General features: G+C 39.8%; 1 protein-coding gene across 1 annotated transcript in view; it reads right to left on the minus strand.

Annotated features, from left to right (window-relative positions):
• The window catches only part of EPB41L4A (erythrocyte membrane protein band 4.1 like 4A), a 118,332-nt gene that overhangs the window by 18,031 nt on the left and 85,978 nt on the right, over positions 1-14,323 (minus strand). Inside the window, exons 13-16 of the mRNA XM_036403354.1 lie at positions 13,208-13,289; positions 8,899-8,982; positions 6,636-6,749; positions 4,216-4,263 (exon numbers count right to left, since the gene is read on the minus strand). Coding sequence (XP_036259247.1) covers positions 4,216-4,263; positions 6,636-6,749; positions 8,899-8,982; positions 13,208-13,289 — 328 coding nt within the window. The remainder of the gene's footprint in view (positions 1-4,215; positions 4,264-6,635; positions 6,750-8,898; positions 8,983-13,207; positions 13,290-14,323) is intronic.

Here is a 14,323-nt window from a genome sequence, read left to right on the forward strand (position 1 = left end):
CAGACTGTAGTATCAGGTGAATGCTGTTTTCATTTTGAATAATTTCACTGTTTCATTTATTTTTTAAAATTTTTATTATTTTATTGTTCAGCATTCTTTTTGTGAATGCCACATCAATTTGTTTCTTGGAGGTGTGAAATGTTGCATCTCTAATCTGTATGGCTCTTTTCTTCTTGCAGATTCTGGTACACCCAGCAGAAATGACCCAGAATTCTGTGTTTGCAGGCAAAACAAAATGCTCACAGGTCTATATATTCTATTCCCTTCAAATGTGTAAGTTCTTAAGTCCTTAGTCTATGGAGTCTGTTCTCCTCTCTATGCTAAATTAGAAAATCATTAGTTCAAATGTCTCTCACTCAAACAAAAATGTGTTAGAAGAACAGGACAGCTAAAATCTAGAAAATCAGTTCAACCCAGCTTGTCTGAAGGAAGTGTTAGGCAGCATTGAAGAAACACCAGTAGCACTAGGATTCTGCTGCTCTTTATGGAAAAAAGGCTGCACTACCTACAGGCAAATTCCTCTCTACTACCTGAGACCCTTAAATCTGTGACTGCATTTTGGAGCACACAGACCAGATGTCAGGGCTTTGGTCCTAGAATCCAGGACTCTGCCACTCTACCACTGGCTAAAGCTGGCACTCTCATCACAGTCTGGTTTGGACTATTTGCTCTTTAGTGTGAGGATGGCTTGGGAATGGTTGGATTTGATGATCTGGAAAAGGTCCTTCCCACCCTGAACATTTGATTCCAAAGACAGACATGTTTCTCTGCTATACTGACAGCCCAGCTGATTAATGAGGAAAGCTGGCTGATGTTAACAGGAGCTGGTCTACAAGGATTTAGGCTGAGTTGGAATCAGTGATGGTTTTGCTTCAATGGAAAACAGAATCTTTCTTCTGAAATCTCTGGCCATGAAATAGGAGCTATAAGGGGATAACTCCTGATGATGCTGGTAGAGATATATATTTTCTTATGCCTCCTGGGTTTTCTTTCACTCTTAGTTGACATTTGTAAGAGGGCAGATTTGTTAAACTACACCTCAAACAAGCCAAGGAGACAAAGCACTTCTTAGGTGTGAGTAACAGGTAAGGGGAAGCATTCAATGACAAGGTAGGAAGTGCCTGACTAGCACCTGCTCAGTGCATGTTCTAATGGTTTAGGAAGAAGAGCCCAAGCAGGATGAGAGAAGATTGTTCCCAGAGAACAGCACAGATGCAGCATGGAGCTGTTCTATCTGCTCAGGCACACATCATTCTGCTCTCTAGAGGACTATGTCACTCAGACACACCTGAGAGCCTCATGAAATTCTCCATAATACCAGTGAATTATAGTTGCCTCCAACAAATTGCTGAGCCTTTAAATCCCCTGGTCTATGGCATCTGTTCTCCCCTCTCTTCCAAATTAGGAAATCATTAGCTCAAATAGCTCCCATTCAAACAGAAATGTCTTAGAATAATATGACAGCTAAAGTCTAGGAAAATCAGTTCAACCCAGCTTGCCTGAAGGAAATAAATTTGGTAAAGTGAACTTTCCCCCAGAGAAGGAGCTTCTCCCTGTTGGAAAAGACACCAAGTTTAATTTTTTTTCCCCATTTTATAGCTTTAGTCAAGTTTGTTCATCTTTGCCCTGGAGGAAGGAATTGAATTTTTTTTCAGGGCATTGTTCCACTAGGCAAGGCCTGATGAACTTAACATCTTAACAGACTGGGAGTAGCACAGAAGAAACACAAAAGATAACGGCCATCAACAACCATTAATGACCATCAACTCTAAATATCAACCCTGGCATGGTCAGAGACACCTGGTCTGGGAAAGGAAAGATAGGAACAAGGACCAAATTAGCATTGGAGGCAAACAAATTCATATGCAATAGAAAACCAAATAGTGGGAACTACATAACTTGAAACCAATGAACACTGAACCAATGAATCTCTATGGGTTTTGACTGTATAAAGTTAGTGAAAAGTCTGGTAAAATATATGTGTAATGGAATTATTTCCTCTGCACACTGAGGCTATGTGAGGATGAAATTATTTCTGTTGTTCTGTTGAGATCCTGGTCAGAACAACATCCTATCCAGAATAAAGTAATGCCTTGATTCTCTAATACTAAAAATTTTGTTGGAGGGTTTTTTGTTTTTCCCACAGTTTCAGTGACATTGTCATCCCCAAACTTCATGTTCATAATTTAAAGCCAGGTTATCATTGCTGCCAGCTAAAAATACACTTTTCTGGGTGAAGCTCAAAGTGGGAATAAAAAATATATGTGTTAATACAGAAAATTGTAACCCCAAAGGAAGAAGGAAGATTAAAAGATGATGTCAAAAAGAGTCACTCAAGCACAATGGAAGAGTGAAGAGCAATAAAAATGCTCTAGAATTGCAGGAGACTTTACACAGCCAAAAAGATACCTTTCCCCAGCCCAGTCTTATCAGATGTTTAATAAATATACCACTAACATCAACATCAATAAGTTGTTTGAGCAACACTGTTCTTTCACACTTCCAGGTCATTAACATGACTCTTCTACATTTTTCAGTATGACAAGAAGTTTTTTCATGTGATTTAAGTAATTTATATCATAAGGTAACCAAACAGCCAAAAATCACAGCATGGCAGGCAAAGTATAAGAGAAAACAACCAAATTGATCAAACTCAAGATGAGCCTTTCTCTAACTTTTCAGGAATGAAAATCTGATTCACCTTTTAGATATTGCCCATTGAATTACCTTGTGTTTCTTGTCAGGAAAGCATTTGTGGGGAGACAGAAGGACTCCTGAGCTGTCAGCTGAGTGGCAGCTGCTCATGCTTGTTTGTCAGAATATTATCTTTCACTGAATATTAACTATAATCTTTTATTAAAATGAATAAAATACCAAAAATGGGTAGAAAAAAATATAGTTTCCCATATCAGGTGCAAGAATACATGAGGCCATCCCTATCTCTGACAATTTTAAGGTACCTTTTGTCCTGCATTCCCCTGTTTTCCTTGTCATGCAATATATTTGATATTTTGCAGGTAGAATACATATATACTGTGGCATAAGGAGCCAGAAAGAGGTCATAGTCAGTTTTACAAGAGACAGAACAAATACTGCCTAGGAGGGGGCTTGGAGGGCTGAGGAAAGCTCACATTCTGGCACAGTCTTTTTCTGGTAAAAATGAGAGGAGAATCGCCAAATTGAGAGGAAGTGGAGAAGGTCTTTTGCAATGTACAATAACAAACATGTGGTAAGAGGTCCCTTCTGAGCCCTGAGGCTTTCCACCCGAGATGCTTAACTAAATCTTCCCAGTTTTATGTGCTGGACATCTATCACAAGATTACCACTTAGAGCTTGTAATGTTAACATCCTTCCAAAAAACATTCTGTTATCTCATAGAAAGTACAAAGTACATGAGCACTTTCTCTGGCTTCCCGTGATTGTCCCGAGATGTTTGTATCTCTGCCAGAGCTCCTTTCCCATGCTGCTGCAATGATTCAGATCCTGGGAGTGCCTCCTCACCTTCCCAAGCTCCAGAAGCCTCTGACATTGAAATGCGCTCCACTGTCTCTTTATTCCAGCAGTGCAAGCAGGAGCACAGGAGCAAGGAGGAGCACTAAACAGAGTCATGACAAGCAGATGTGGCAAAAATCTGAGGTTGTTGAAGGTCACACCCAAATTCACACCTGCATTTTATTTGAAATGTGATAACTAGTGAAGTCTGAAATGGGAGATGGAGGCAGGGAGAAGAAGCTTAAAAAAATCGACAAAAAATGTAAAAGACAGCAAGAGGACCATCAGGAGTTACATATGCCTTTGCACTTACCTCTGGCAGGACAATTTATCTCAGATGACAGCACAATTGTTTGCAAAACAGATTAATTAAAAGCGGGTAGGGAGGCTGGAGAAGTAAAAACAAATCTGCAGATTCAAAATCCAAAAGCTAGAAGTTCTGGAAATGACTTTCAAGTTGCAGATAAGCCCTTAGGAAACTTTCACAAGCTGCTTCTGACATGGAGTAGTAACCATGTACTGCAAGACTCTGCTGTGATGAGGCTACACCACAGAGCATTTTAGCAAAAGATAAGAAATCAAAAATAAAAAGATCATAACACAACAAACCTTTTAGACATTTAGGAAGATGAGGGAGAAGAATGAAAGAAGGGAACGCAGTGAACAAAAATATGACCAGTACCTTCAGTATCATTTCAAAGGTGCTATAGATCATATATTTACCTTCTCCTTTGCTTTAAATCTGAATCTTCACCACTGTTTTGATTTTTCCTGTGACATTAAGGAAGTTTTAATGAAGTGTCATAGAGTTACTTAATACAAATACACAGAACTACCCATAAAAAACCCAGTGTTTTAGTTTTTTGATGGATTTTTTTTGGCCAGTATGATGTCAGGCAGAGAAAATAGGGCATGTGCTTGTTTTAAACCCTTCAGAACACCTTTACAATAAGCTTTGAAGGCATGATTCCATTCAAGGTCTCATCACAAACCCTTGACTAGCAAAATTCAGCAGAGCATGCTGCCTTTAGAGTTTCCTACTGTTTCCAGCATAGCAGAGTGTGGTGGTTTCCTCTTAACTCCAGTAAAGGGTGGATAAACAGCAGAGCTATTGTTATTAACAGTTGGAAAAAGAAAGTGCATGAATAAAACCAAGACTCAGGAAGGCATAATTAAGTTAAAATCTACCTACTGTTGTCAGTCTTCACAGTCTCACATATGAGATAAGACTTTAAAAACATTTAAAAACCACAGTTCATGTGGTAGCTCAAGAGAAAATTTGCTATTGGCATGAGTGTCCACTGCCTAGATCAGCCCAATGCAAATCCCAGATGATAAAATAATTTCCTGCTGCACAGTGCACAAACACTTTTCTTGATATGAGAGATCTTTGCATTGCACATCTCTACTCTTTTGTTTTTACAAAGCCAAAAGAGCCCTTCTGAGAACTAAGGTAGCAATGCACCAGAAGAACTGTGCTGGTTTTGTCTGCAGTGGAGTTAGTTTTCTTCACAGTGGCAGGCATGGGGCTGTAGTTTGGGGTTGTGCTGAACACAGGGTTGATAATATAGAAATGCTTTTGTTATTGCTGAGCAAGGACTGTTCAGAGCCAAGGCCACACTGGGGAGGAGGCTGGGGGTGTGTGGGTGGCTGGGAGGGGACACAGCCAGGACAGGTGACCCCAAACTGACCAAAGAGATATTCCAGACCTTGTAACATCAGGTTCAGTGTATAAAGTGGGGAAAGGAGGAGGAAGGAGGGGATGTTTGGACTGATGGTGTTTGTCCTCCCAAGTAACCCTTAGTATGATGGGCTGTGCTCTGCTGGAAATGGCAGAACATCTGCTCAACAATGGGAAGCAGGGGATTCATTCCTTGGTTTGCTTTGCTTGGGTGTGTGGCTTTTGCTGTGTTTCTCAACTCACAAGGTTTCTATCTCCTACCCTTCTGATTCTCTCCCTGCTGGCAGGGGAGTGAGTGAGGGGACTTGGCTGAGGTTAAAACATGACAAAACCCATTCAGGAAACACAATGCTGTTAGCACCTACAAGGGCTCTATCCAACAGAGCAAATAAACATAACTCCATTGCCTGAGAGTTACACTGATTTATTTGAGGTCACTAAGCATGCTAGTCACTCACTATGGGTGAGTTTCTTCTCTCCTGTCCCAGACAGCTAATGGCAGATAAAAGGTCTGAAACAGTTCAGAAACCTGACAAGGATAAAAGCTCCACATGAAATTGGATTTCCTCATCAATATAGCTGCATTGTCAGAGATGCCTTTGCCAGCTCTGGCTTTGAAGGCCCAACAGGTACTCATTTCAGAGCTGTCAGAAAGAGATGTAACTCTCAGGTGCTGGCTCCTGAGGCAGTTCTAGAAGACTGCAATGAATATGGCACAGTATCTGTGTTTGTTTATACTTCATAACAGATCACAGCACCAGGCATGGTGCCCCAGTGATGAAAACAGCTTCTCAGCAGGACAAATCATCCCAGGTAACACACAGTCTTCTCAATACTCTATTGCTTCAGAATTGTCCCTGTAATTTGCTTTTTGGACATGCTCAAGGACACACTGCACAGAATCTCCACCCATTCTATTTTACTCCTCTAAGTCATTCCATTCAGTTTATACCAATTGAAATTGTCACTAGTTGTACTTTTGCTGGCATCCTTTCTAATGCAAAGTGGTTCTTATATGGGACTGTTGAAGACAGATTTATGGCTCATTTGTGTAATCCTTGGGGCAGTTAAAATTAGGAAATGTACTTATAACACCACTTTGGAAGCTCAAAGAAAGAAAGCAAATCCATCAGGGCTTCCATTCACCATGCAAAAAGAGCTCCAGTAACTAAAGGAATCTTGCCATGCCAATAATGCAACTTTTTACACTTTTAACATCATTTCTCACAACAGCACACAAGCAAACAACCTGGCCAAAGCTTCCTTTCCAAAAACAGCCATGGTGTTCTTGCTCAGGTGTTTTTTTTTAATTTTTTTTAAAAAGCAGGTATGTTTTTTTACTGCCCCCTGGAATAGCCCCTTTCCCAGGACCCAGCTGTGCCTCCACAAGCTGAGCACTGAGCATGCAGAACCTCAGTTTCTACACAGAAAAGCTGGCAGTAGTTAATCCTGAGGCTCTTACCTCCTCCGAACTGGCTGCCCAGACTCATTCTCACTGCCACCAGATGGGTTCCTTCGGCGAGAGTAAGGAAACTTTGGTGATTTATTGCGGTCACTGGCAGAATTATAGAGTCCACTGAGGTTAAGAAGGAAGAGCAAAGAGTCAGCTTTAAAATTTCCAGGGCAGCTAGGCCAGCTGAGATTCAGCTCACAAAAATGAACAGATCCATGCACGCACGCACACACTCATGTACAGGTGAGCATTCGGCTATGTGCGCTTTTCTGGGTGTTAGTGGGTGTTCTATGTAAATGCAGATAGCACTGAACCTTGAAATGTAGGAGAGAGAGGTCTCTTAGCATTGCCAGGTCAACAACTCTAAGCTTACAAAGAATAGATTTTACCTTATTAATATTCTTTTACCATAATAAAATTTCTGTGCTTTAGTATGGCGTATCCAACCCAAAGCTAGGTATCCTTCATGTTTTCCATGGATGTAAGTATGAACACTTCCCATGTTTTGTCATGACATTTGTCTTCATCACAGAGCTGATGCTTGGGAACAGGAAACAATTCTATCTCCATTTCTCTTCTGTTCATCCATGCAAACCTCTGCCAATGGTATGGAGGTGTTCCAAGCTCCAGCTTTCTTTCTGTTTTCCTTAAAGCCTCTGGCCTTCAAATGGAATCCATTCTTATTCATCTACCTCTGCACACAGCTGATTACAGCACTGCTCTGCACAGGTGAAAAGTTCCCACAGCTCATCTCAATGAGAATTATTAAGAGCTGTGAAAGCCTCTGTGCAACATCCAGCCTGCTTATGTGTCTAAACCTGCATAATGCTTTAGAAATAATAGTTTTGCAAAAACTCAATCCTACCATTGTTTGCTTTCTGCAAGATCAAACCTCCTGCTGTCCTGAGAGCAATTGAAACACTGGAGACAAAGTGACAAGATGACACCACTTTCCTAAATATAACCAAAGGAAGGAGTGTAGCAAAAGAATATTTGCTCACTGCTTTGTTCCTGCTCTGGAAACTACCACTGTTTACAGAAGGAGCACAAGGGGTAAATCATCAGGGTACCCCAAATGACACACCAGATATAGATCTGAATTGTCACAGAAAGGTAAGACCATTCTGGATTACACTTTACATGCTGTCTGGTTCAGTAGCCTGTTTCCAACAGCAGCTGTTAATAGCCAGCTACAGGAAGCAAAACCCTGAAGGCAGCTCCCCAGTGCTCCCTGAGTCCCACACCATTCCCAGTCCAGGGGACCTACTGAGCCAGCTGCTGCACCTCCGTCTTCACAAGCCCTTCAGGATTTTTGTTCCAAGACTCACCCAGCTTCCCTCAGGAATTCACCTCCTTGCAAAGGAGGACCACAGGTCTCCCACTCATGGTGAGTCACTACTGACTGCCTTTTAAACCACTTTCAATAGCTTCACCTGAAGATCCTTATTTCTTTTACTGGAAAAATAGAGTCCTGGTCATTTCCTCTTTTCTCAATATGACTTTTGATTTTCTATATGTCATCCCCTGATATTCCCTCTTTTACATTCTGAAGGAAGATTCCTTTCTGCCTCTGCCCTTGCTCCTTGTACAGATTTACTGCAGAGCCTTTCACATTTTTGATCACCTTTGCTGCTCGTCTCAAAGCCTATGCCTTTTCCTGAGATAAGAACATCAGGAGTGCTTCCAAAATGTGATCCACCAATTTATATAATGGCATCATTCTGTCCTCTTGCTTTACTAATAATTGCTAGTTGTTTTTCTGATTGCTACACAGCTGATGTTTTCTTTGTTATCCATCATAATTTCATAGCACATCATATTAACCAGAAATCTAGGGGGTTTTTTTTTGTCCTTATGTACCTCTCTTTACATTTTTTGACTCAACAGAATATACCCATCTGTCACATTAGGAGTCTTTCTGCCACTCTTAACAGACAAATTTCTCACTATCCTAAACAATTTTGTATTGTCACCAAACTTTATTACCCCTTTTTCAAATTCTTTGGCAAATATTCTAAATATCAGAGGTCTATGAACAGATCTCTGTAAAAAGCCACTGCTGACATTCAATCACTGGCTACCTCGTCTTACACATACTTTCTTAATTTTTAACTGTTTATTTATCCATGAAAGAACCTATCTGCTTACATGCAATACATATCTATTGTGAATCAAATAACACATTAATATATTGTATTAATAACCTTTGACCTTCTGCTGTGGTATGATATTTATTATTGCACGATACCTAAGACATCAAGTCTTGCCTTACCTTTGTGGGCCATTTTCCTCCCATGGAGCACTTGTTTTACTTCTTTGTGTTTCTGGACTGTTTTCATTTTTCATCTTTTTAAAGCTAAATAAGAGTACAGACAAATACACATGTATATATATTTAAAAAAACCTCAAAACATTGTACGCAGATCACATTTTCTTTTATGCTGACCACTTAAAATTTAATTTTAAGACATACAGTTATTAGAGAGATCAACCCTGGCATACAGTTATTTATTTGTCATGTGAAAGAGGGCAAAGAGCTCCTATGTTGAAAAATCTCTCCCATAAAGAGCAAACATAAGGAGAAGGAGAAAGAAGAAGAAGAAAAAAAAAAAGAAAAGAGAGAAAAAATAATCTCTACAACCTCATAATTGTGGCAGCACTGAGTCAGAAAAACAGGTAATGCTGTCTCCAAATAAACGTGAGCAGATACTTAAGCAAGAAGTCTAACAGTAGGGCAAACATACAGCACGATCTCATAGTCTTCCATAATATGCATTTAAAAGACTATTGAATCAGAGCCTTTACCTCCTTTTTATTTTACAAAGCTCTAAATGAAACTTTTTTCCATGGGTTTACTTAAATACCTTTAGAACATTTTTTGATTTTTATCATAAATAGTGCCTAGTAGGAGAATATTCCAGTATCTGGCTATGGCATAAACAATTATTTAATGTTATCTCAAAACTTCCATCTGGTTCAAAACATCAATCCCTTGTTCCTGACTGTTTCTGTGATTATAAAAAGAAATAAAGAAAAACAAACAGCTATGAATGATGGCTCCCTAAATCAAAAACTCTACCCCTTACTTTTTTTTTACACATTTTTAACTGTCTAATCCCTTTTCCAAGTGAAAGAACCACAGACTATTTAATCTCTCCCAGTACAGGAGTCACCACATACCTCAGGTTATCCTTATCGTCTTTCTCTACCATTTTTCCAGGTGTACAGTACATACTTTAAAATGGGAGCAACAAAGTCAGGGGTGATGAAAACTATTCAAAGCATGACAGATCACAGGTTCATAGGTTCACAGAGTAGCATATCCTTCTCATACCCTCCCCAGTAAAGCCTTGGGTTTTATTTTTGCCAGAAAGACATTTTTGTGAAAGAGCTGACTTCACTGACTGCTGCAAGGCAAATTAACATAACAGTCACCTGGCTTGAGAGATATGTCAGCATTTGTAACCAGTCTCCCACCATACCTATGGGGATGAGGGGAAAAAGCAGTATGCTTCAATTCTTCCTTTATTCCTATCATTCTCACAGTGTCAGGTTTTACAGCTTCTGACCCATTAACGCTCCCAGAAAATTGCACTTCAAATGCTGGGAAGTGGCTCTTAGCTGAAGCACACCCCTGTCCAAAAGCTTTGCAGAGCTTTTCCTGCAGCACCATCTCTAGAGCTCTTTTCCTGCAGTGCACCTGAGACAGGACAAGGCAGCCACACTGATTTCCACTAAGGTCATCAAGTACTACTGACAGCAACCCCGTACAGTCATTAATACACCATATAGTTATAAAGTGCAACTCAAGCAGGAAAAATAAAAGCTTTACAGTTGCTTACAGAGAGGAGAATACAAGCTGGGAATTCTTTCCCCAGAGCAGGAGGTGACAGACTCAGCTTTATGAAGGAATCGTGGCTACTTAACTCACTAATCCACTTTTAACCTCAGCCTTTGGTTACTACAGGTCACTGAGTTAATCATTTAATTCTCACAGAGTGAACAAAATGCAAAGCTACAGTAAGTCAGCAGGAAAAGAAATTAAATTACACCTTATCAGGTAAATAATTTTCTTAATACTGCACCCATTAATTATTGACTCATGGATGCATGCAATCTATTCCTAGGCTCAAAAATATGTGTTTACTACAAACTGAGCAAGTAATCCCACATAAATACATTTCTGTCCCATATTGCAAAAAGGAATTGATTTGCACAGCGTGCAGTACTACCTAGGCTCAACTTAAACAAATGTGAATTCTGTTTTCAAATCTTAAAAGGAGAAAGAAAATGTACCTGGGAGGTGAATTTAATGCATTAAATTCCCAAGTCATTATTCATTTTGAGCAGACACACACTTTACAGACAGGAAGCTAGACTATGGAGCTCTTCAAATACCAGCAGTATCTCCAGGAATGCAGTTGCAAAAGGTACTCAGTTCATTCAAAGTATGTGAAAGGGTTAGGAGGTGAATGTCAAGTGAGATTCATTGGAGGGTTTTTATGATTTCAGTTTATACCACTTACACAGAAGTGATTAACTATAGATCTCAACAGTGAATTAGATGTTAAATATGAAAACTCAGCTTGTGAACACTACTGAAAGATGCTCTGCAAGCATCACTAACAACTAATGCAAGAATTACACAGGATGGAGCAAACTTCCAAACTGTAAGTGCTACACAAATTTTGTGTGCTACCTCTTACATATACGAAGCCTGGCAGACCCAAAAGGTGTTTTTCACGTGCAGATAGAGACACAGGGAAAAACAAATCAAATCCTAAAGGGAAAAACAATTTCCAACACCTTTTTTTTTTCTGGAAGTGACTAACACTGTCTGAAACATGACTCAGTAAGAATATGCCTGTGAACTGCTTTTAATCTGTCAAGGTAAGAAACTAAACTCAGTAACCTTGAAGCTGTCATATTGAGAGTTACTTATTCTGGTTCTTTGTCTAAAACCTGTCAATACATTTCTTTTTAACAGCTCATTGTTAAAAATTCTGAAGTAAAGGACTCCCATGCCTCCTAAAACAATGACCTCTGCGCTGTGGAATAATGGTATCTTTTGTTTTATATCTTTCTCCTAACAAATCACAGAACAACACAATGGTGGGGCCATCAGGGTCCTCTGAATGTCATCTGGTCCAGCTGCCTGCTCCAGCAGGGTGACCCAGACTCAGTTGCCCAGAACTACTCCAGACAGCTGTGGTATTATCTCCAAGGATGGAGACTCCACCACAATTATGGACAACCTTTGCCAGTCCTCAGTCATCTGCACAGGGAAAAATTTTTCCTGACATTCAGAGGGAATATCCTGTGTTTCAGTGTATGCCCACCTGGTCCTGTCACTGGGCACCACTGAAAAGAGCCTGGATCCATCCTCTTTGTGCCTTCCCTTCATGTATTTTTTTACCTCTGTATTCTTTTCTACTTAATGGTTTAGCTTCAGCATGACCAAGTGGCAATCATAAACTTTTTTTAAACACACAATTAGCATTTTTTTTCTAAGGGTTGGAATAGTGGATTCAATTTCCCTCAAAATGAGAAAGGAATTTAGCTCAACTTTTTTTTTGGAGATCAACTGTTCTAAATGTTAGGCAATAGAGAACACTATCCACCAAGTATTTGCAGTACATCTTTTAAATCGTTTTTGAGAGTTCAGTCCAGATAACTAGTTTGTGAAGCCAACAGCCTCAATGCATAGGTATGTCCAGTTAAGGGTTACTCAGTCAGGAAAAAAACCCAACTGTCAGAATTGCCAAGCATGCAGAGACAGATATCTAGGAAATTAAACAAAAGTTAGGTACAGTGTTTTTGACTCATTCTTTTGTAAGATCACTCTTTTTCTGATTCAGGCACATAAATTCCACCTAAAATTAGAGGTGGGGATACAAACCCCTTTCTGAATCTGAGCCTTACCTCTTCCTTTCAGATATGCTTAATAACCAGAGATGTGCATTTCAACACTGATAAATTAGACACGGCTGAGCACACAAGTCCAGGGGACCCCTGGCAATTCACTACTCCTACAGATCAGGAACAAAGGTGATTTGTACCTGACTTTTACTATAATTTGAACAGTGTAATGGGCAATCACTGCAAGATTAACAAACCTGCTGGAAGAGAGTCCATGCCCAGCCCCTCCCTTCCACACACCCCAAGCTTGCCCTGTTCAGAGGCAGAAGGCCCATGACCTGAGGGCACTGACAGCCAGCCCACAGCTCCCATGGGAGAGACTAATAGGACTTCACAGGACTACCCTGACCAGTGCACTTTGGGTCATTACCTGTTTTTTTCCTATTTAAACCTGAGACCGTCTGCCTTCCCATTAACTTGTGCTGATTTATGTGTTTTCAAACCATGTGTCACCTGAAATCCCTGTTCCGAATTGATTGGAAGATCAGGGTTTTATAAAATTAAATACTTGGCAACACTCTCAGACCTTTGTCAGCAGATGATCAGATGGTCCTGAACTCAAGGGCAGGATAAACTAATAGTAATAATTACTAAATATGTTCCTCTATCCAATGCATTGTACAATGTCTTAAAAGTTGTAAGGAAACTGTGGGTCTACATACCTTTTTACTGGAGAAGGTGCAATAATTTTGGTAGTTCCTTCATTTTCCCCATTTGTTGTGATCTGGCTCATGTTCTTAGAACCTGGAAAAAAATAAAAAAGCCCAAAATAGTTGAATCCTGTAGCATAAATATTTGCATACCTACTCATCATAATCACCTACACGGCAGCATGAGAGATAAGATGAGACACAAAATATCTGGTGCATGCTCATCTTGTTAAAGGTGTGTAAGGATCACACCTTTGTGTCTTAGCCTTATTTCTAGTTGTACCAGGGCACTATAAAGTTTAACATGAAGCTCATTCATTACTCTTCCACATAAGACAGAGAAGTCTGAAGCAGTTGTTCTCCAAGGGGTACTCTGCCACTGCCAACAGAAGGAAATTCCCTGCTCAGTCAACAATGAGAATAAAGGTGTGAGGAGAATAGAGTTTGATTCCTGCTGGTGCCATGATTTCAGTTTCCGTGCTATGCTGTTAATATCAATCTGTAATTTCCCTTCACACATTGTGTTTCCACCTAATTGGCAATTTCAGACATTTCTCACAAAATTGTTCCCATCTATAGAAACAGATGTCAAGTAGAACAACAAAAAAATGACATTATTGATGTAGACCTCCTCTGGACAGGATTCTGAGCATGTTCATTGAAGATAATTAAATAGATTGAAGATTATAATATGATGTCCTCTGGACAAAAGCAACGGCATCACAATGTTGTTAATATATGTTGTTAATAGTACAAACCCCAAGCCATTTTGACTGGCTAAAACAAAAATGCGATGTCTTAATTTAAACTGTGAAAAGATTTTGCATGGTAAGTTTTTGCCTCAGAGAAAAGATTTCTTCACAATCTCCTTCAACTTCCTATACCACCCCTTTGGCATACAAAGTCTCTGGACCCTACCTCAACACAAATACTTGCGATTTTCTGATGCCTTTTGTTTGCTCATCAATTGGTTCTCTTACAGGTTAGATTTACCAGTCTTCTGCAGAAATCACCAAATACATGACTTTTTCAAACAAAGGAATTTATCTCCGTACTTCACATATTCTTCTGTGAGGCAGTTTTCGATTAAGTCACAGAAAGTCCTTGTCACTTAATGGAGTAATAAAA

The sequence above is a fragment of the Molothrus ater genome, assembly GCF_012460135.2.
Source record: "Molothrus ater isolate BHLD 08-10-18 breed brown headed cowbird chromosome Z unlocalized genomic scaffold, BPBGC_Mater_1.1 matZ_random_MA35, whole genome shotgun sequence".
Taxonomy (NCBI): domain Eukaryota; kingdom Metazoa; phylum Chordata; class Aves; order Passeriformes; family Icteridae; genus Molothrus; species Molothrus ater.